Below are 23410 nucleotides of genomic sequence, written 5' to 3'. Positions count from 1 at the left end.
TGCCGAAAAACACCCACTTTTGTTTCCACAAAACAAAAAACTATATAAACAAAACAAACCGATTCTAGGGTTTGTTTTCTCAACACAAACCACACTCCCAAAACCCTAGTTTCCCACACTTCACATTGACGATCGAGCCTGTCGTCGTTCTTCTTCTCTGTGATTCGGAGGTCAGTTCTCGCAGATCTCTCTGAAAATAGCAATTAATCTCTCCGTTCAGTTCAATTCGTGGAAAAAGATTTGAACTTTTGTTTTTTCCGAGATTCTATGGGCGAGAAAGTGTGAGAAAATAGGGGCAAATCGTTTTGAACTATGGAGGATCTCGAAAAGGCGATTCTGATAAGCTTTGATGAATCCGGGAGAGTTGAATCGGCGCTGAAACTGCAAGCAGTGGGGTTTATTGATAAGATAAAGGAGTCGCCTTTGATATGTAGTATATGCGTTGAGCGCTTGTGTTTTTCGAAGCTCGTTCAGGTGCAGTTCTGGTGCTTGCAGTGTTTACATGATGTGATTCGTGTGCGCTATTCTTCGATGAGTTTGGACGAGAAGGGTTTTGTGAGGAAATCCGTGTTTTCCATGGCGTGTTTCGAGCGTTTAGAGGGTGTGGATGATGAGAGCTCTGTTAGGGTTTTAGAAGGTCCACCATTCATAAAGAATAAGCTTGCTCAAGTTTTAGTAACTTTGATTTATTTTGAATATCCATTGATTTGGTCTTCGGTTTTTGTTGATTATCTTCCTCATTTGGGTAAAGGCGCCCCAGTGATCGACATGTTTTGTCGGATTTTGAATGCCTTAGACGATGAATTGATTAGTTTGGACTACACTCGAACTCAGGATGAACTTGTGGTTGCAACGCGGGTAAAGGATGCCATGAGGCAACAATGTGTGGCTCAGATAGTGAGAGCTTGGTACAACATTGTATCCTTGTACAGAAATTCTGATCCGGATCTCTGTTCTAGTGTGTTGGACTCAATGAGAAGATATATTTCTTGGATTGATATTGGATTAATTGTGAATGATGCCTTTATCCCATTATTGTTTGAGTTGATTTTGGTCAAGGGATTACCGGAACAACTTCGAGGTTCTGCTGCTGGGTGTGTTTTGGCGGTAGTCTCTAAGCGGATGGATCTGCAAGCCAAGCTCTCACTTTTGCAGAACCTTAAGATTAGTCGGGTTTTTGGGTTGGTGGCCGAGGATAGTGATTCTGAATTGGCTTCAAAAATAGCCACATTACTCACTGGGTATGCCACAGAACTTCTAGAATGTTCCAAGAAGTTGAATTCTGAGGATCTTAAGCAGACCTCAATGGAGCTTTTGGATGAGGTTTTACCATCAGTTTTTTTTGTAACACAGAACTGTGAGGTTGACAATGCATTCAGTATCGTTCAGTTTCTTTTGGGTTTTGTGGCCACTATGAAGAGCCTTTCACCTCTGACGGAGAAACAGCTGCTTCATGTGGGCCAGATATTGGAAGTAATACGCACACAGATTTGCTATGATCCTATTTATCGTAATAATCTTGATGTGTTGGATAAAATTGGGAGAGAAGAGGAAGGTAGGATGGTGGAGTTTCGGAAGGATTTCTTTGTGTTACTCCGTAGTGTTGGTCGTGTGGCACCGGATGTCACACAGATGTTCATCAGAAATTCATTAGGGAATGCTGTTGCATCTTCATCTGATAGAAATGTAGAAGAGGTAGAAGCTGCACTTTCCCTTTTCTATGCTTTTGGAGAATCAATAAATGATGAGGTGATGAGAGTTGGAAATGGACCCCTGGGGCAATTGGTGCTGATGCTTTTATCAACAACCTTTGCTTGCCATTCCAATAGGCTAGTTGCACTTGTGTATTTGGAGACAGTAACAAGATATATGAAGTTTGTTCAGGTGAACGACCAATATCTACATTTGGTTCTTGCTGCCTTTCTTGATGAAAGAGGTATACACCATCCAAACATCAATGTGAGTCGAAGGGCAAGTTATCTTTTTATGAGGGTTGTGAAATCACTGAAAGCAAAGCTTGTCCCTTTCATAGAAAATATTTTGCAGGTATTGGGATATGTTTCATATTCCCATTGTATGTTTGTATTTACCTTTTGCAATAGAATTCCAATCCTTTTCATTCTTTTTTCTCACTGATCTGAAGGATTTTTTTGTGAATTTTTCAGAATCTGCAGGATACAGTTGCTCAATTTACAAGAATGAACAGCATGTCAAAAGAGCTTTCTGGATCCGAGGACGGTAGTCACATTTTTGAGGTAATCACTCAGTCTTGTGCACTGTTCTTCATACATCTGAGGTAGAAGGAATGTTGTGCCCTTTGGGCTGAAGCTTAATCTGCTTTATTCCGATTTTTGACTATGATGCTTGACAGGCTATTGGCTTATTAATTGGAATGGAAGATGTACCACCAGAGAAGCAATCCGAGTACCTATCTTCATTGCTAACTCCTCTTTGTCAACAGGTTAAGGTTGAGTTGGCTGTCATGGAATCTGCATTTGTTTACTTACCATTAGGAATCCCCTGTCCCCCATCCCTGCCCACTTTTATTTTGCTTATGTAAATATCAGTTTGGTACCTGAATACATAACTAATGAAATATATAATCTATGCAATCTGAAGAACTGCTGCTCTCATTCAGGTTGAGGTATTGCTCATAAATGCCGAAGTACAGAATGGAGAGGACCCTGTTGCAAAAATTGCAAACATCCAGCAAATAATCATGGCAATTAATGCTTTAAGCAAGGTTAGTATCCATTTTTTGGCCTTCTAAGTTCAGAAAAAGAGAAAATGTTATTTTATCACTATTGTGTTATAAATATCTCAGGCACCAAACTGTTTTGAACTTGCTCTTCTAATGTATTAGCATAGTTCATGTTTTATTATGCTTTGCTTTATCTTCTCCAATATTGTAAAAATGCCCAGCAGAATTTTTTATCAATCAACATCATGTCTTTAATTTGTTATCTAGAGTATTTTTATTTTATTTTTTAATATATATTCTTCATGTTTATCCTCACAATGTCTATATATAATCCAGGGCTTCAGTGAGCGTCTTGTAACTGCTAGTCGCCCTGCTATTGGTCTCATGTTTAAGCAGGTTGTAAATCAAGACCCTGTTTTGGTTATGTTTCTTGAACTGCATGTTTGAATTTGTGAAACCATTTCTCCAGTGTTCATTTTTCTTTTCTTTTTTAATTCAGACATTGGATGTCCTTCTCCAAATTCTTGTTGTATTTCCAAAAATAGAGCCTCTGCGGACTAAGGTATGTTGGATTTGGGAATACCTTTTTTTATATTGTATCGACCACACTATTCACTAATGCTAGCTTCTGTAATCTCCAGGTTACATCATTTATTCACCGAATGGTGGACACATTAGGAGCATCTGTATTTCCTTACCTCCCTAAGGCATTGGAACAATTGCTTGCAGAAAGTGAGGTGCAAAACATTCTGTTAGAATTAATTTTTGAATCCTTTTCTTATTTTAATTTCAAGAACATATGCTATCAACAAGAAGATACTATATGATAAGTGACATTTCTCTTTCTGTTTCTGACATTATACCTTGAGTTCGATCAAGATGATTATAATAAGTATTTGGTTAGGACTTTTAAGGGGTTTCATCATATTCCAACATCATTTTTAAGATTCAAAATGTACATACAGAATCATGGTATCAATTCAAAGTTTACTATATATATATATATATATATATATATATATATAAAAGAAAACAAAAAAGGACCATAAAGTTCTACAAAAAAAAGGAAGCTAATGAAAAAAGTTAATATATGTTAAAAAAGGTGATACAAAAGTTTAGAAAAAAATATAAAAAAAGGTCAAGATTTTCAGTAAATGGAGAAAGGTCAATTAGAATCTTTATAAATTCAAGAAATAGAATTAAAGAGAAAAAAGATGTAAAATGTATGGTACAGGATTGAGAAACTTGGGTTGCAATCATTTTTTGATAAACAAAGGCAAATTGAATTAATAAACGCCTAAAAACAGGGGGCGCACCCTATGTATAGAGGCAGTATACAACCAAAAGCCCAACCAGACTGCAAAAAAGAGAGAAAAGACCTAGAATAGTGTAGACTAGTCTCAATTAAAGACACCTCAATTTTTTTTTTTTTTTATAAAAAAAAAGCATTGTCTAACCCCAAAAACTGCTAAGACCACTCTAATAGTGAATGGATAAAGAGTTTCCTCAGACTTTGGTCAAACATCTCTTCCTCTTGGAAAGTCCTTTGATTTCGTTCTCCCCAAATATACCAAAAAAGACAAATCAGAGCCAATCTCCACACTACTCTTATCTTCTTCCTTAGCCCCTTAACTTTCCATTCTAGAAGAAGATTTCTCATTGAATGCGGAACACCCATACCAGTCCGAAAGAACTCAACAGTGCAGTCCAAAGCTTCTTTGTCTTATCGCAATGAATCAAAATGTGGTCAATCGATTCTTCATTCTATTTACAAAGGCTGCACTTAATGGCCATGGATCATTCCCTCTTCATTAACGTGTCTACTATTAAGATTTTTCCCCAAACCGCTTCCCAAGCAAAAAAACGACTTCTAAGAGGAGCACATGGACCCTAGATCTCTTTGGTAGAGAATAAAACATTGTTTTCAGCCCTTAACAACTTATAATATGATTTGACACTAAACTTTCCCCTCTCATCATTCTTCCAAACTAGAGAATCCTCCCCTTCTTGAACCTTTAGAGCATAAATGTGTTCTAAAAAACGAGTCACCTCCTCCAATTCCCAATTTTGGAAAGATCTTCTAAAATGCAGCTCCTAACAACTGCCTCCATCCCCATCCCTCCCCGATAGGTCTGCCATTGTAGCATATTTGTGGGTTGCAATCTTGAATAGAGAAGGAAAAACATCCTTCAACTTAGAATCCCCGACCCAATTTTCCCACCAAAAACTTGTGTGTCTACCATTTCCAATACGGATACTAGTTCTAAGAATGAATTCTTCCCACCCTTTTCTAACGTCTTTCCAAAGGCTCAACCTAAAAGAATCCCTCAACTCTCTAATGGTCCAACCCCTCCACCTCCCCAAATTTTCTACTAATGACTTTTCTCCAAAAGCTCATCCTCTCAAGGGAAATTCTCAACAGCCATTTGCTTAACAAATCTTGATTGAGCCCCTCCAAGTGCCTTAAACCTAGCCCTCCATGTTTCTTATCCTTACAAATAGCCGACTGACTTACCAAGTGGATCTTCCTTCTTTCCTCCATATCTCCCCACAAAAATTCCCTTTGAATTCTTTCTAATCTGATTCTCAGTTTCCTTGGAATCACAAAAAGCAACATAAAGTAGATTGGGAGGTTTGAAAGAGTGCACATAATAAGGACAAGTCTTCCACTTTTGGACAAGTATTGTTTCTTCTAAGCGGGCAATTTCCTCTTGAATCTCTCTTCTATTATGTCCTGAACTCCACATGACTTATGAGGGGCTCCAAGGGGTATGCCTAGAAGAGAAATAGGAAGTTTCCCTACTTTAGATCCAAATAGAGCAACAACTCTTTTCACGTCCTTCGTGCCCCCCACTGGAATAATTTCCAAGGGGTTGCAATAATGGTTCAAAGTTGCGGTCCTAGTCATCGACTTGGAGGGTCCTAAGGCACATCGGCTCGTCTCAGTATCAGATGATACACAAAATAAGATAAATAAAAATTTGAAAAATTATAAAATTATAAAATATTAAAATATTATAATAATTATTAAAAACAAATGAATATAATTAAATAAACTTAAAAATTAATAAAATAAAATATTATGAAAATTAAAATTATTCAATAATTTTTTAATATTGAAATTGAAAACAAAAACTCTTTAATTACCAAACTCAAATTAAAAAATAAAATAAAATGTGATGATTTTTACCACATTAGCATTTAAAAATTGAAACAATAAAATAACATATAATATCATGTTATTTATATTATTGATATTGACATTTAAAACAATAAATATATTGTTGATATTGGCATTTAAAACAATAATATAATGCATTAGCCTTGCATTCAAATCCCCAATTCTCAAACATCACCAACCCACCCATGAATAGAGAGAGGAGAACCCTAGAAAAAGCAGAGACCTTCCTCTGCAACCCACACCCATGCGGCCATCAATGCTGATGCCGGTGACACTATGGAGATGAAGTAGAGAGATGAGAGATCAACACCTAAGATCGTCGCCAATGGAGGAGGAGGGGTCCATGAAGGTGTTGTAGTCCACCTTGTGGTAAGGTTAGTGAAGAAAAGCCCTCAACCTCCTCCTCTCATTCACCTCAAAGACAATCATGACGTGGACTAAAAAACTTTTCAAAGACTTCATCGGGGTTATCTTCTTCATCACGGGTCTTCAATCATCAAGTCTTCAATCATAAGTCGTGATTCTCGTGAAATTTTTTTCCTTTTGAAGAGTCATTGATTTTTCAAAGATTTCTCAGTTATGATTGTTGTTTTGGTGTTTCTTTCTCAGTTTTGGGTGTTGTTTTGCTGTGATTTGGAAGAAAGTTTGCTTGTTTTGAGTTTAACTCAAATTTTTTTTGGTAACTCGGATGATTCGCCTGAGTCAACTCGGTATCTTGACTGAATCAACTGAGTTTAACCGATTCCTGGTCAAATCTTTGCCTAAGATGGTATCGGGTATTGGACTCAGCGCAAGAGGAGTCGAGGCGGATATGATTTGGCTGAGTCGTACAGGACTTGGCCAATACTTTGAACCATGGTTGCAATGGCTTTGGTTGTATGCTGATTCACATGTGCTGTTTGCTTTTTGTCTTCTTTGAAGCAAATGGAGTCTTTATCATTTTTGAGTTTTCAAATTGCTTATTTGGTTATTCTAATGGAAAGCATTAAGCCTTTTGTCTTTCAACTGGTAGGAAGATCCAGCCATGTTAAGGAACTTCCAACTGTGAATAGAAATTGAGGATTTAGACCTCTGTGGAACAAATCAAGATGACTGCAAATGGTCTAGATATTGAACAATTCATCTCCCTTATTCTTTCTGGTGGAAAGTTTCAGCATATTTCATGTCATTTTTTATTTAGTACAGTTTCAATTTGGGTTTTTTCTGTAAAAAAAAAAAAAAAGGTTTTTCTTTAATACAAAATCAGGATTTTTTACATTGCATTACATAGGGTCCTTTTTTTATCAATAGGAAAAGATCAAATTTATTAAAATCACCTACAAAAGGGCGTGCAAAAACATACACAGCATATAAGAAGGCGCCAAAAGGCATTTCATTGCACAGGGTACTGTTTCATAAAAATATGCTATTACCATTTCTCCCTCTAATCTCTCACAAAAGCATTTTTGTCAAACAAGAAAGGCTCTGTGTTGGATGTTTCTTTAATAGTTAAATATTTAAAGGATTATTTTCATGAATTTTTACAGAGTTGTATTATTTCTGTTTCTAAGTTCAACATATATTTTATGGTACTTGTTCACTTGTTGATTTCATTTGTGATCCCATGTTCTGATTTTATATCATGTTCTTGTTGCAGCCAAGAGAGTTGGTGGGTTTCCTTGTATTAATCAATCAGCTCATATGCAAATTCAACACCTTGGTCCGTGACATATTGGAGGAAATATATCCTGCTGTTGCTGGCAGGATATTTAATATTCTCCCAAGGGATCCATTTCCATCAGGACCTGGGAGCAGTACTGAGGTAACAAGACTTGTTAATTTCATAATACAACTGGTCTTAATCTTTATCTCTCATGTACTTGGGATGCTAATTCTGTGCAAGCTCCTGGCCTTTTATCTTTCTTCCTAGGTAAATGAATATAGAAATTGGATGCCACTTGTCATTTCTTGTTACACATTAACATGTTTTTATTGCATGATAATCAAAGATGAAGCTTGAATGTTCCACAATATGTTCTCCTGTGATCACATAAATTTAATTGCAGTATTGTTCAATATATGTGCTCATATGAGTCATATGTGGATAAATGTTAATTGACATATTTTGTGTATTCCCTTTTTCCTCCTTATGCAAACAAGGGACTTTTATTGTCAATTTTTCTTGGAGCTAATAAACCTTTGGGTAGAATGGTGGTTGCTCATTGGTGCTCCTGACTTTATTCTCCTATATTTATATTTATGCTATCACTTGTATGGTTGGCTATGGTTAGCAGAATGGTGGTAAGGTAACTAGTTACTTATGTATTCTAGAATTCTTTACCCTAAACCTGCTTATTAAACACTGAGCATGACAACAATATAATGGATTCCACTTTAAATTGTATGCTCTATGTGCCAAGTTTCAATTTTAAATGGTTTTTTTGAATCTAGAGCTAAGATTGTGGGTTTCTATTTGTTAAGGCAGCCTACTTTATCTTGTAGGAAATCCGTGAGTTGCAAGAACTTCAGCGGACATTGTACACATTTCTCCATGTGATAGCGACACATGATCTGTCTTCAGTTTTCCTTTCCCCAAGAAGCAGGGGCTACTTGGATCCAATGATGCAGTTGCTATTGCGCACCGCTTGTGGTCACAAGGATACTCTTGTAAGAAAGGTCTGTATGACATTTGTTAGTTTATGTTTTCTTATGAGGGTGACCAACAAATTGCCTTCTAAGAATGTTGGAATGGTCATCAACCGAATTTAACATATCTTCTGTTTATGTTACCCAGGCCTGCGTACAGATCTTTATTAGGCTAATTAAAGATTGGTGCACTAGATCTTATGGTGAAGAAATGGTAATCTATCCTCTAGAATCCCAAATCCCTTGCATAACTTTTTCCTTTTCATCATACTAACATATGAAGAATGTTTTTAGGTACCTGGTTTCCAGAGTTTCATAATTGAGGTCTTTGCAACAAACTGTTGTTTGTACAGTGTGCTTGACAGATCCTTCGAGTTTCGTGATGCAAATACTGTAAGTTTATATATTTTAGTGGAATTGAACCAATTTTATAATTAGTAGTGGTGCTAGCAATTTTATTTCTAGCCATGTATTTATTCTAGACAACATGATATATTTCTATCCCCTAGATAACCCTACTAGGGAGTGAGGTGATGTAATTAATTGACTATTGTGATTTGCTTGTTATATCATTGATTAAATAAGTAATGGTTGGCCTGCAGATTGTGCGCTTCATTGATTTTAGTTGAAGAACTCACCTCCTATTGTGTTACTGCTTGCTATGTAGCTTATTAATGGTTGTTCCTCTGTTGCAGCTTGTTTTGTTTGGAGAAATAGTACTGGCTCAGAAGATTATGTATGAGAAATTTGGTAACGAGTTTCTCATTCATTTTGTTTCGAAAGGTTTCCCTGCTGCACATTGCCCTCAAGATTTGGCTGAGGAATATTGTCAAAAATTGCAGGTATCTGAAATAGTTCTGGCCTTTTAATATAGAACAAAGATTAAATTTTGTTCCAGTACAGAAACAGTCTATTTTCCTTCAGACACTTAAATGTTATATGAACAAGGGAAATGGATATGAACAAGCAACCTGTGGAACATGCAAACTGTTGTCATTGGAACTGTTCAGAACATGCAATTCAAAGGAAAGGAATACAAACTAGGGAATTGAAAGAAAATCAAAGAAGGGAATTGTCTGCTGACAGATTTTGCCTCAATTTTAGAAAATAAAATGTGCAAATGCAGAAGTCCTTATAATTTTAAATTTTGTTTCTATTCCAATTCTGCCCGGTTTTGGATGAAATTTGAAGTTTCCAATTGGAGTCCTGTGTATTTCCTTTCTCGTTAATGATTCTTCTCCATGCAATAAAGGTTGTGTGGAGATCTGAGTCTAATTCCTTCCCCTCCCTTTCCCCTCTCCTCTCCTCTCCTCTGGATATGTTTCTCTATGATAAAATGGTCCTACCCACAAATTTATGAACTCTTAATGATAAGAAAACATTTGAATCGAAACAATAACTTCTAAGCAAATTATTTTTTCCCCAAGCTTTTTGGTGCTGACTGCTGATCATTGCTGTGTCCCTATTTGTCTGTCTGCAGGGTAGTGATATAAAGGCTTTGAAATCTTTCTACCAGTCACTCATTGAAAGTTTGAGACACCAACAGAATGGAAGCCTTGTTTTCAGATAGCATTTTCCTGATATGCAAATCTGATTATGCTGCTAAATGCTTCTTGTTCTATCCTATTGTCCTCAGTTGTTGGACTTCATTTTTGTTGTCAAAGGTGGGCACCTAATAGCTTATTTTTTGTGCGCTTCATAATCAGGCTTTTATATCTCTAGAGAGTATTTCTTGTCCTGTAGTAATGTTTGTGAATATTGCAGGGTTCTTTTCTTTCTGTATATAACATTTGTGTGGCTACCCCCTGAATAGTGAGGTATGAACAAATTCCAATTAACTAGGTCTTCACTTGATAGATTCCTACCTCCTGAATAGCTCAAGTCCCATTCATGGACTGATTCATTTTGTGACTTTGGTTCAACAGGTGTAAATTTCCGGAATCAGTTTCTTTGAATATAAAAAAGTTGGCGATATCCATTGGTTTCAAGGTGCTGAGATTTAGTTCAAGTTTCCAGTACGAGTGGTTGTCTATATAACCTTATTGCCCCCCAAAGTTTTGTGCTTCTTGTCTCATCATTTTGTTTCATCTCTCTAAATTCAAACAATTTTCTAGCCTTCTAAACGAGTGGTGGATTATTGTTCATGTGGTCTGTACGTGGAGAGGCGGGGTACGGTTTATTCTTTTTTATTGTGCCAAAAAAGGGGAAATCAATGAGCCACTGTTTGCCAAATCACCTGTAAGAAAAAGTTTGGGCATTGGATTTTCCCATAGAAATGAGTTCTCCTTTTACATGGCATTCAAAGTGAAGATTTCAGTTTTTGCATATCAATGATCCATATCACATGTAATTCTTTCAAGCATGCCTCCTTTTCTCCCCAGTTTCTTCTTTGGTTTAGGTCAAGTTACACCTGATTATCACACCGACTTACGCTTTCAAAATATTGCTATGGAAGAAGTAACTTTTAGCCCTAAGCATCTCAGATTCCTTGAAAATATTCTCCATTATAGTTGATACACCCTCCCCTTCATTGGATTTCCTTAGAATTCAATGACGACCCATGTTATATTTTCCTTCACAGACACAAAATTAAACACCAAATTGAGTTGTTGGGTCTCTTTCATACTGCATTATAGAATAAAATAGCTGACCAGAGCTTTTCTTTTTCATTGTTTTTTGATCTGGGGATGAAGTCCTAAGTCCTTTGTTCTAAGTCCTAAGTCTTAAGTCCTATGTTCTAAGTCCATAAAGCATGATGAGAACTTTGTAACTTTCCTTGCCCACTAAGCTTTGAAAGTGTAATAGATGGAAATGAGTGATTGGTTATTGACTGGTAGTGGTTTACTAATATTCTCTGGTGTGTTTCTTGCTTTATGACTTAGTTTCTTTGTTGAGGGTTTCATGAAGTATATTAGTGAATGACTTCACCCAATAGTTTATTTCAATATTCATTTGCCAACTATAAGGTCTGAAATGAGTTGTTAAATAGGGAGAATTTTGAGTTACAATGGCCATTTTATAGGTTTCACTCAAATTTCTATATTGGGTGTAGCTTCTTTTGTTTATAGGTTTATAGCTAAAAGCGGACGAAAGCAATATCGATATTGTGAAGGTCATAACTCATGGATTGTTTGTTTTGCTTTCAAAGAGTCCATATGACTTAAAAAAAGTGTTTAATTTTCGGTTTTTCAAAAATTCTAATTTGACTTATCTAAGGATTTTTTCTCATGTTTAATGTAATTTTTATAATATTAATAATATCCTTTGAAAATTGTGATTTTGATTTTCGTTTTAGTTGTGGTTTTAAATTATAAACTCTTTTAATAAAATTAATTTGCAAAAATTCCTTTTGAGTTGAAATAAAATGAAGATATTTTTGCAAAAGAATGTTTAACATCTTGTTTGATAATTGTTTTTTAAGATAGTTTTTTGTTTTATAGAAAAAAAAAACTTGGGACTTGTTTGTAGCTACTTTCAAAGATAATTTTGAAAAATTTTTTTTGAGAATAATTTTTTAAAATTATTTTATGATGTTTTGTAGCATAAAATTTGTTTAGAAACAAAAAAAAAAAAAATGTTTTTAATGTTTTTAAATATGTTTTAAAAATAATATTTATATATGTTGTATTTTTAATCATTTTAAATATATATATATAATATTTTTTTAATAATTTTTAGAAAACAAGTGAAAACAACTAAAAACAACTAATAGTTTTTTATAAAAGTATTATGTTTTTTGTTTTTAAGAACAAAAAATAGTTTTCTTGTTGCTAAACGTAATTTTTTTTTATTTTGGAGAAAAAAAAATTATTGTGGAAAATAGTTACAACATGAGGCCTTAAAACCTGTTTGGTGATAATTTTAGGAAGCGTTTTTTAAAAAATTTTAATACTTGAAAATTTTCATCATTCAAGTATTAGAAATATTAAAAACGTTTTCTAGAATCACTTCCAAACGCATTTTAAGTGTTTTTATATTTTATTTTTTAATTATGTTTGATTGCTTTTATATTTTAACGATTGATTTAAAAAATAAAGTATCATATATAAAACTTACTTCTAACATATATTTAAAAATATAGAAAATATGTTGAGTATATTTCAAGTTCTCGTATAGATTTTTGTTTTACAACACATCATACAATAATTTTTCAAAATTAATCTTGAAAACACTTTCAAGGTAAAGCCTAAAGATTTTATCACTTTCACCCAACGTGTTCTCACTAATTTTCATCAAATTCAACGAATCATTAAATGGTTGATAGGAAGGTGTCAAAAGTATTTTTTAATAGATAAAGCTACCAAGAATTGTGTCAAATAATGGGTCAATCAGTAATCACATGCTAAGAAAGGTGCGAACAAAATCAAGTTTCCCAACAACCAAACACTTTTCCAATTCAAGATAAATCTTTAAGAATGAGAAAAGGATTTTAGCTTATCCCCCCCATTCAAAGTCTTGAAGGTTCCACCCAGCTGCCTGAAGAAAACCAAGGTCTCTTAAGGGTCTTCACAATGGCAAAAAGGGGGGTTTTGATCATAGACATAAAGACTCTTAAGGACTCTAGAAAAAAATTTTAAAAATAAAATAAAAAAGAAAAAAAGTTGCTCTGCCAAGAAAAGAAAGTAATTACAGATTCTAAAGAACCCTAAAAAAAATAATAAAAAAATAGAAAGGAAAAATGTTGGTCCACCAAGAAGAAAAAGTAATCAGAGACAACTTTGACTTCACTGTTGCAGAAGTAGCTGGCTTATTATAAAAATATTTTGTCATTTCACTCTTGAATTAAAATATTATTTATTTTTTCATAAATATTCTTATATTCTTATCTATATTTAATGATGAAGTCCCCATATGGGGTTCCATTTATTGCAATTGTGGTAGTTTGTAAATTTTCCTTTTCAAAAGTTGGGGCTAGGAATCTCTTTGATGGGTGGAAAATAGCAAATTAAAGTTACTTTTTCTATTAATTTCTGAAAAAATTGACATAAGTGAGGAAGCATTCACAAAGAAATGTCTTCTTTCACTTTGTAAATATAGGAAAGAAGAAAATTTTCCTTCAAGCTAGATTGTTTGTATTAATGGGTGAACCACTATTTTGTTTATTGTCAATATATTTTTCTATTTTTATCCATGATTTTATTGGGATGTGTTAGTTTGTCACATGAAAATAGGAAAGGAGGATGTCATTTGTTAGGTTTGAATTGTTTCTTAGAAATAAGAATGGAAATAAAAAATTGCCATAATGGAAAGCAAATTTGAATTTATTAAGAATTTTGGTTTCCTCTGTTCCATGGTATTCTTAAAAGATTTAAAAAGTACAAAAATTTTAAAAATATGGCTATTGATTTTTTTTTTTTACTAAACTTACCAAAAAAAAAAAAAATTATCTTTTAAAAAGACAAAATAAATATAAAAGAAATAATAATATATGCACCTATCTAGAAAAAATGCAAAATTAGATGATTAATCATAGAAACTCGATCGAGTTTCTCCTCAAAAATTGTATGGACTACCATCAAAACACCAAATTTTGTTATTCGTTTTGAGTAACAAATTGACAATGACTATCAGGGTTATTGAGTTTAAATCAAAATCTATCAAACTTCAGTCAATCAAGATTTCTATTTTTGAAAAGTTATTGGTTGAACATATGATCGAATATTAATTTGTAAGTTATGTACGTCTGACAACTAGTTTCGGCTTAAACTACCAATTTTAGACCATTAAAATTCATCTATAAGTATAGCAAATATATTTGTCATTTAGAAAAGAGTTCATAATTCATTATTAAGTACATTTACTTCCAAACTTGCAAAATCCTTTTAGTATACCTTGGACTTAGTTATAATTTATCTTTTATCCCATTTAAAGTTAGAGACCGTATTCTTGAGAATTTTTTTTTAAATTTTTAAAAAAGGGAGTTGGCAAAGCATAGAAGAGCACTTTAAGATCATAAAATTCCATTAGAATTTAAGAAATTCAAATGTAAAAAGAACAAGGAAAGTCTTAATTGAAAAGACCCTTGGAGTTGGAATTGAATGCCTCAAAGCTTTAGGAAGGGTTATAAAATTCCATTAGAATTTAAGAAATTCAAATGTAGAAATAACAAGGAAAGTCTTAATTGAAAAGACCTTTGGAGTAGGAATTGAATGCCTCAAAGCTTTTGGAAGGGTTAAAGGGCTCAAAGCTTTGGTGGGATTAAAGGGCTTGGATGTAGATGGGTTACTCAGTTAGATAAAATTGCTTTTTGTAATATTTTTTCTCCTACTTTTTTCATGATCAATTTTTTTGGACTTTTCATGGGGACCTATACCTCGAGGTACTAATCGCCTCACAATAACTAACATTGTATAAATTCAAAATATAATCAATGATAGAATTCAAATCCAAAATCATGTGTCATTTATTAGGACCATACTTCCTAATGTTTGCTCTAATCAAAGGGCAATCTAAAAGCATTGATGTCGCTATCTATTTTACATTGCAGCCTTAGCTTCCCCAAAGACATCTTTTAGTAAAGCAACGATGCTTCCTTTAATTTTTTGTTGCGGGCCTTGTGGATAAGGAAGAGAAAATGGATTTTCATTACATGTCATGCTTACCACGTCCACATTTTCATTTGTTTTCAAGCTATAAAAATGCATTAATTTGTGTAATTAAAAATAATTTATGTGAATTAATGAAATTTAATTATATTTTCAATAACCTTTTTATTTCATATTTTACTAGACAACAAATGGAAAATTTTGGATTTTTTCTTTTCATAGTATTTTTTAAGCTAAATGGATTAGTGAGGTTTAAAGAGTTTTTTTTTTTTAATAAAAAAAGGAGTTAATTAAAAAAATTGAAGTTTTTGTTTTGCATAAATCAAAGTTATAATCTTGAAAAATGGTTTTGCAATAATAAAAATTCTAATTAAAACCTTAGAGCTATGAAAAGAAATTTGTTTTTACAAGAAAATGATATTATATTTTTTATTGTATTAAGGTTTTATATATATATAAATATTCTTCATCATGTAAATTTTAAAATAAAATATTATTTTTACAAAAAAAAAAAAAGTTAAACCATTTTTAATAAAAAAGAGATAAAAAAAATGAAAAAAGGATAAAGGGTTAGATTTTTAATTTTCGGTCATATTTAATTCTAAACAATAAATATGAAATAAAATAAAATAAAAATAGATTTAAAGTTTATAAATTCATTTATTTTAACTTTTATATACAAATAAGTAATTTTAACTATTTTTTTTTTTAACTTTTTAAAATAAAATCAATTTCTTTTCTTGATACTTCCTAAAAACTAAACATAAACTTAAATTTCTCACGACCAATCAAACTGAGTCTTAAAAATTCGAAGTCATTCTTTTTTGCCCAATACTAAAGATGGCTTTCCTTCGAAGAAATGAAAATGAAGACCGAGATGAGTACTTTTTTGAACAGGGAAGGAGTTGATAAAACGTTTTCGGCGAGTTCCCACAAAGACGAGTACATGAAACTACAAAGAAATTCCCTTATCGTCAAGCATGTGATAAAAACTGTACATATAAAGATAGCATGACTCCTTTAATAATCACATCAAGGTGGAATACTTCATCTCTCAGCCTTATTTCAAGTCATTCATATGGTAGGGCCAAGGTCGAATATGGGTTCCTTTTACCTTCCGACCAATTCTCAGACCAATGATCCACAGCCAGATTCAGTATAAATACCACACCCATCTGGAGAGCTCAAGCAGAAGAACTCTAACAAAGATTACCCAGCAAGGAAGCTGATTCTGAATGACTTTGTTCTTAATTCTTTGGCCTTGAGACTCGTTTTTATAGGCCTGTGAAGCCAACCCCATTTGCATAGCAGACACACATCTCATATTCTGATCATGGGTTTGAAGAAGGGTACGTGGAAATTTGCGTTTCCCAGCTGTTTCAGGCATACGGGCTCCAGGAATGTTGCTTTGAGACGAAGGTCGCTGAAGAGGCTGTGTAGTTCTCGCATTGCGCCAGACCTTGATGTGTTTACTCTGGCGGAGGTGAGGGCGATTACTCATAACTTCTCTTCGAGTAGTTTTCTGGGTGAAGGTGGGTTCGGACCAGTGTACAAGGGGGTCATTGATGAGAAGGTTAGGCCTGGATTTAAGGCTCAGCAGGTGGCTGTTAAGGTGCTGGATTTGGATGGTCAGCAAGGCCATAGAGAGTGGCTGGTGGGTTTAATTTTCTTTTTCTTTTTCAAATTCTTATATGGATTTCTGTGTTTTGAAATGTTGTGGGGTGGTGTGGGTTAAGCTTTTTTATTTTATTTTATTTATTTATTATTTATTATTTTATGTTTTGTAGGCTGAAGTAATCTTTCTTGGGCAATTGAGGCATCCCCATCTGGTGAAATTGATTGGATATTGCAGTGAGAAGGAGCAAAGGGTGCTGATATATGAATACATGGCTAAGGGAAACTTGGAGAACCAGCTCTTCAGAAGTATATATGCAGGCCATTTCTTTTACTGATAATTCAATTCTACCTCTGAAGCAATGAGAATTCACACAATATATATATGTCATTACTGCAGGATATTCAGCTTCTTTGCCATGGACAACAAGAGTCAAGATTGCTCTAGAGGCTGCAAAGGGCCTTGCTTTCCTCCATGAAGAGGAGAATCCAGTGATATTCCGAGATTTCAAGGCTTCAAACATCTTATTGGACTCGGTAATGGCCATGGCCATTCCTTTGTGGTCTTTAAGTATAGGGCACCATGAGCAATATCATTGATGTTGCTTTCTCTTCTTTATTTGTAGGACTATACTGTTAAGCTCTCTGATTTTGGCCTAGCAAAGGATGGTCCAGAAGGCGATGAAACGCATGTCACGACTCGGGTTATGGGGACAGAAGGCTATGCTGCTCCGGAATATATCATGACTGGTAATAAAAAGCAGCTTGAGTTTGCAATTTCATTGAATTTTGGCACCATTGAGGAGCTATAGTTCTCAAGTTTTATGGTCTTTTCAGGTCATTTGACAACAATGAGTGACGTATACAGCTTTGGTGTAGTGCTTTTAGAGCTGCTAACAGGGAGACGGTCCACGGACAAGAGCCGGCCCAGTAGAGAGCAGAACCTGGTGGGGTGGGCATTGCCATTTTTGAAGGATCCCCAGAAGCTCAAGCGGATAATCGACCCCAAGCTCGAAGGGATGTACTCAACAGAAGGAGCCAAGAGGGTAGCCATGCTGGCCAACCAATGCTTGAGCCAAAAGGCCAAGTGCAGACCCAGAATGAGCTCTGTGGTCAAGACTTTAGAATCTCTCATGGACTTGGCAGACACTGGATTTATGCCTTTTGTCTACATTGTCCCAGCAGAAGGCCAAAAGAAAGGTGAAGCACAAATTACCTTAAGGGTGTGTGGGAAAGATGAAGCAGAAGCAGAAGCTAATCACAACAATGGAAAAGAAGCCGGAAAAAAAGACGAAAATAAAGAGATTGGGCTGCTCAAATGTCCTAAAGGCCTTAGACATACGCATAGATTGAGTCAGTTCAGGTCAGGTCCTGTATACTCTGATAATAAATTTTGTATCACTCTTCAAACTGGCATGAACTGCACAAATCAGTAGAGCAAATGTAAAAATGAGTTCATGAACATACGATTAACTCTACTGCAAGTCAAAAATGTATACAGATCAGGAATAAGAAAGCTTAGTCTAGTTTTTTCGATATCGGTTTCTTAATCCTGGATATGTACTCAGTTCCCATTCAATCAAGATAACTGAACCATTTCCTCTCATTTTCTTGAGTCATTGCCTTGTCTCATACACCATGCAGGTAAGCAAATCATATGCAGACAAAATCAACTCTGAAGTTTGAAAGTTCATCATCATTTTAATAATTTGACCACTTTTTCAACCCAAAATAATTGGTTGATCCATAGAATGAAAATATATTTCTATTTAGGAAATAATAAATTATCAGAACACAGAATCATTTTGCAGATAAGTTTTTCTTTTGGAGAATTTCCAGTGGGTTCTAGTAGTTCAGGCCATTGGCATACTGGTTAGACCTGTAACTTACAATTTCTTTTGTTAACCAGAAAATTTAGAAAATTTTCCAGGAAATGAGTCCCCACCAGCCTGAATTATTGACTTTACCACCAGAGTTAAAAATTTCCTAAATTTCCATCCTTATACTAAGGCAGTTTTCTTAATCTTCCATGACAATCTATTGGTAAAATCTGTAGAACCGTCCCTAAAAATTCAGAGGTAACTTGAATGATGTTTACACAATTGTAAACAACAAGGGCAAGAAAGCTACATTGATGTGATTAAAACCCAAGTCGTATACACTTGGTAGTTTTTTATATAAAGAAACTTGCTGTTCAAGTTCTGCAACATGTATAAAAAATTGTATTACTGATCTGCAAGCTGGAGGTTTGATGAATACCCACCAACCAGTACATGAAAGGGAAAACTTAGACAAGTATTTGGAATGGAGACTACAGATAATTAAAAACAACCAAATGAACTTCTAAGGTGGCGTTGGATGGACAAAATGGTGCTTCCTAGAAGATTTATGTTGACCAAGACTGTTTTTGTTTGTTCTGGTAAGGCAAAGTCTACACCACATAAACCCTAAGCCCTAAATAATTTACACTACATGTCCCTTTCCTGTCGTACCAAAAATGAGCATTCACCAAATAGTGAATGGTGACACCTCCTAAGGATGTTAAATCTACACCTTTTACATATATCCAAAATTACCTTAGTAGCTGTTTCTATCAAATCTGTTAGATGACAAAACCCAGAAGAGGAGATAGTCTTGCCATTTAGCGGGGTAGGATACCGAAGCAAACCCGGGTATAGGCACAAGTTTTAGCTGAAGCAAACTGATCTGAAGTATGAGAAGATTGGACAATATGTAACAAAACATAGTTCTTAGTATTCAACACAACCATCTTACAGCAAAATGACCAACAACAAGGGTTCAGTGTCAAAACGTCCCATTCATAGATGTCCACATTAGAGTGGGCAAAAAATGCTATACTGGAAGTAAGCTTGATCAATAGAATAAACGCATAAGTAATGAATGAAGTTAAGATACAGTTCAAAAGGCACTGTCAATATTTGCTGTTAATAAGGAATGAACCATGACGAAACACAATCATGTTGGTGGGAAGAATATATGTAGATACGTGGACTCGAAAAACAAATGTGATTTGGATTCCCAAGCACCATGTTACTGGCTCTTGCAGATTATTGTGTTGAACGCTTGAAACCTCTTGGCTCCCTGTGGTTCTTGTGCTCCACCCACTAATGGTACATTTCTTCTCTGATAGAAGCACCCTCCACCTCGCATGTGCTGCTTCCATCAAGCAGTCTGATAGACTTGTTCAGATATGAGACCACTCCATAAGCTTTTCTGGTTCAATCAACTGAATTCAGTGGAATGAAAGCTGCCTTTCCTTCCACTTGTATATCCAAAGTGGGACTTATCCAGACCAAGAAGGCACCCACAATCAAATGAACCAAATGGTATTCCCAGTTGCATAATATGTGTGCTGTGTGCTTTTGAGGTAGACAAAGGGTTTCTTTTGATTCTGATATCCGGTCTAAGATTTCCTATCGACATATCTTATGTCTCTGAGAGGTTAAACATCCTGATCTTTGGAAAATTTGTTCTTTCTTTTTCTTCTAGCTTTCTTGGAGCTGGTCTTGTTTCTACACTTATCATCACTTTGATCCCGCAACCAGTCTGCATGGTACTTTTCATCATATGGAACAACCTCCCCATTCACAAATGGTTCTCCTGTGAGAAAATACAAAGCAATTGTAGCATAAGTCATACAATGAAATTAAGGGGTTTATGCATGGTACTGGCCAAAAGTTACAGTAATGTTTGTTTGCCTCATAGGAGAGGAAGATGGATGACAACTCCTTGTCTGCATCTGATCTTGAATTATACCTACACCATACTAGTATACTACTAGCTCCCAAAGAATGAACAAAAATAATATAAATACAAATTCATTGGAGTATAATGTATATGATCCCCATTGACTTTCTTACTAGTCCCACCTATCAACATGAATAAGCAAAAAAGATATCACATAAAGACATTTTTGGTATCCCATTGATATGAAATCATATTCTTGTGCGTAATGAATCCATCTTATTTTTCCATATCATTTGACATAAATCTACCGTAATATAATGTATATGATCATTTTTTTCAAATAATAATAATAATTTATATTTCTATTGTCATTTTTAGCAATGGCCTCAACATTTCACAATTGAACATTGAGTCTTTTCTAAAGAAGGGAAGGCATTAGTCCCTGCAATTGCCATGGAAAACAAAATGAAACTATTTTTTCATTTTCATAGAAGTTTAAATGGCCACATGCTTGGCTTTGAGAATTGTGCTGGTAATGATCACCACTCTAGATTATGACTAACTTAATGGATCACCTAAATACTTGGCGGAAAGACACCAACTTAGAGGAAAGCAGCAAATGCAAAAGCAAACTGACTAACCAGACTCGTGCGCAAGCAGGATCCCATCCCACGTTACTAAAATATGGGAAAGTTAGGTGTCATGCATTCTGATGAGGATGAATGCATCATGCCTAGAGGCTGTTTAGGATCTAATACCATTTCTTCGTAGCAACTCATAATATGGATTCAATAAAAAAAATAAAAAATCCAGTAGAACTATTTCTCCTATACCATTTCTACTTCTATCACTGTGAGAGAATTTTTTAGCTGGAGAATTGTTCTATACGCAGCAATTCTTAGATTATTTCATCTCATCCATGAAATGGCGATTCCCACAGAATGCTTGAATTGATGATGCAGATACAAATAAAGCTAAAAAAGAGTACCTCCATAGCCATTTCCACCATGACAGAGATAAGAATCTGGCAGAACCCATTTCACATCGGGCAGGGCTGCAACCAAACAAGCATGCATTAAAGAAAAAATGTTGAAGAGGAAATGGAACAAGAAACATGATAGGGGATTTCAAGAAGGTTACTTACATTTGATTCGGTGGGCCAAATTTTCTGCAATTTTGCAACCAAATGCATAGTAGTACTTACTAGAAACTGAGTAAATCGATTTTTTTGCTTCTTCTTCACTGCAAAAACCACAGTTTGGAATCCCAAATAGAAATAACCAAGTAAATTACACAATCACTGCAAATGAAACCAAACACTAACCCAACCTTAGGTTGGGAAGAAAACAGAGAAAAAGAATATGTTTCAGTGTCGCTCTGATTCCCAAAAAATTGAAAAAAAATTCAGTCCAGCTACGGCAATTAGCTATATTAGGATAAAGTTAGAAGTTTTAATTTTCTCAGTTCCCAAATTTTCTCTTGTTCTACCACATTTTCTCAGCTACCAAACAGGAGTACAATAAAAAATCAAACAAATAAATACTGGAAAACAAGTGACAGTTCAAAACCCATCAAAGAAAAACTGGTAGCGAGTCACTTGCCCAAGTCACCCAGTCTACTCAGTTGAAAAATCATCGAGTCCACACTTGAGAGTGGGTTTACCTTCCTAAAACCATTGCTAGGGTTCTGATATACCCACGAACGATCTCATCTCGAAGTGGGTATCTCTGAGGAGCTTCCATAACCACGAGCCAGTGCTCGTAGTCGCACCCATCGAGAATAGTCGGAAGCCGGGTCAGCTCGGAGGACTGAGTCTCCGAATCACTGGAGAAGTATCCAAAAGCTGAACGAGAAGAGACGAAGCTAGATGTAGGGATTAACGGATAATAACGGCGAGATAATCGGACGTTAGACGCAGCGGCGGAAAGAGACAGGACTGCGGTTAACTGCAACGGATTTCTGATCAGACTCCGTATCATGGCGGCGGTGGCGAGGAGGCGGAGACGAGAGCCGGAGATACTGGGTAGTTGGGCCATCTATGACGGCCCATGGGCCTTCATGACACTGTGGGCCTAATGGTAATTATAATCAAGCTCATTGGGCCTAGATATACCCGCCCCACTACAAGAAAATTTGCCATTTATTAAGGTATTAAATTATTTATTAAATCCAATATTTTGCTAAAATTATAAAAAGAAAAATATTTTTTTAAAATTTATTATGGTTATATTTGATTTTTGAAAAGTTTGGTGGAAAATGTAAGAGAAGAAAAATTAAAAGGAAAAATATAAGAAAAAATAGAGAAAAATAAAAAATGAGTTTAAAATCAATAAATTATTTTTATATTTATTTCACACTTATTTAATTTATTTAAATTTTTTATATAAAGATTAAATATTTTAAAGGTATGCAAATTATTTATTAATTAAATAAATTTAATTATAATTTTACTTTATTTCGTATTTTTATAGTAAAATCATATATTAAAAAAAAAAATCATATTTCTAGTTTTTTTTTTCTTAGCACTTTGTCAAACCATGAGTGGAAGATGTGATGAGAAACATTGTTTGAATAATATAATATCTAATTAATAACGATGTTTCGAAATATTGTATACTACGTTATACTATATTATTAAAATTTTTTTTTGAAAAAATACATTTTATTTTAATATTAAGTTAAATTTTAAATAAAAATATGTTATTTTCCATTGTTGGATATTTAAAAATTTTGAAATATCTATTATATTTAATATTATTTGAAGAATTTTTTCATAATTGATTTTTTATAGGTAATGTTAGTTTTTATTATTAATATTAATAATTGAAATATTCAAGGTTTATAAATAAATAATATTATATTTTCTAAACAAAGATGTAATTTTTTAATTATTTTATTTTATTTTATTTTTTGGAAAATGACTAACATAAAAAAGTTTTATAAAAAAATTATTCTACCAACAAAAGCTTTGATATCCATATTTATGAATAAAAGATAATCATTCCAAAATATCGGAATAAAAGATAATCATTCCAA

General features: G+C 34.2%; 3 protein-coding genes across 5 annotated transcripts; 2 read left to right on the top strand and 1 right to left on the bottom strand.

The window, feature by feature from the left end:
- LOC117922173 (exportin-T) lies at positions 1-11333 on the top strand. Of its 3 annotated transcripts, none has more exons than XM_034840212.1 (15): positions 1-1959; positions 2166-2255; positions 2372-2467; positions 2639-2743; positions 3038-3097; positions 3201-3263; positions 3343-3438; positions 7519-7683; positions 8364-8537; positions 8656-8721; positions 8802-8900; positions 9203-9349; positions 9988-10171; positions 10272-10324; positions 10433-11333. In XM_034840212.1, exons 1-13 carry the CDS (start codon positions 313-315, stop codon positions 10075-10077), a joined length of 2898 nt encoding a protein of 965 aa, XP_034696103.1. In that variant the 5' UTR covers positions 1-312; the 3' UTR covers positions 10078-10171; positions 10272-10324; positions 10433-11333. The 3 variants fall into 3 exon arrangements, with proteins under 3 accessions (XP_034696103.1, XP_034696102.1, XP_034696101.1); XM_034840211.1 differs by having other exon boundaries at positions 2-2046; positions 2372-2461; XM_034840210.1 differs by having other exon boundaries at positions 2-2046.
- Positions 11334-16104: 4771 nt separating this feature from the next.
- On the top strand, positions 16105-18272 carry LOC117922207 (serine/threonine-protein kinase RIPK-like). The gene is made up of 5 exons (XM_034840253.1): positions 16105-16706; positions 16840-16975; positions 17067-17203; positions 17293-17416; positions 17504-18272. Exons 1-5 carry the CDS (start codon positions 16386-16388, stop codon positions 18100-18102), a joined length of 1317 nt encoding a protein of 438 aa, XP_034696144.1. The 5' UTR covers positions 16105-16385; the 3' UTR covers positions 18103-18272.
- A 1128-nt stretch (positions 18273-19400) lies between these two features.
- Positions 19401-22410, bottom strand: LOC117922378 (multiple organellar RNA editing factor 7, mitochondrial). Its single transcript, XM_034840517.1, has 4 exons — positions 22037-22410; positions 21519-21616; positions 21363-21428; positions 19401-20287 (listed from the first exon to the last, which is right to left on the bottom strand). The coding sequence occupies exons 1-4, from the start codon at positions 22408-22410 to the stop codon at positions 20130-20132; spliced, it is 696 nt and encodes a 231-aa protein (XP_034696408.1). The 3' UTR covers positions 19401-20129.
- Positions 22411-23410: the final 1000 nt, after the last annotated feature.

Source organism: Vitis riparia, chromosome 9, assembly GCF_004353265.1.
Source record: "Vitis riparia cultivar Riparia Gloire de Montpellier isolate 1030 chromosome 9, EGFV_Vit.rip_1.0, whole genome shotgun sequence".
In the NCBI taxonomy this organism is placed as follows: domain Eukaryota; kingdom Viridiplantae; phylum Streptophyta; class Magnoliopsida; order Vitales; family Vitaceae; genus Vitis; species Vitis riparia.
This window is presented reverse-complemented; position numbering and strand designations above follow the sequence as displayed.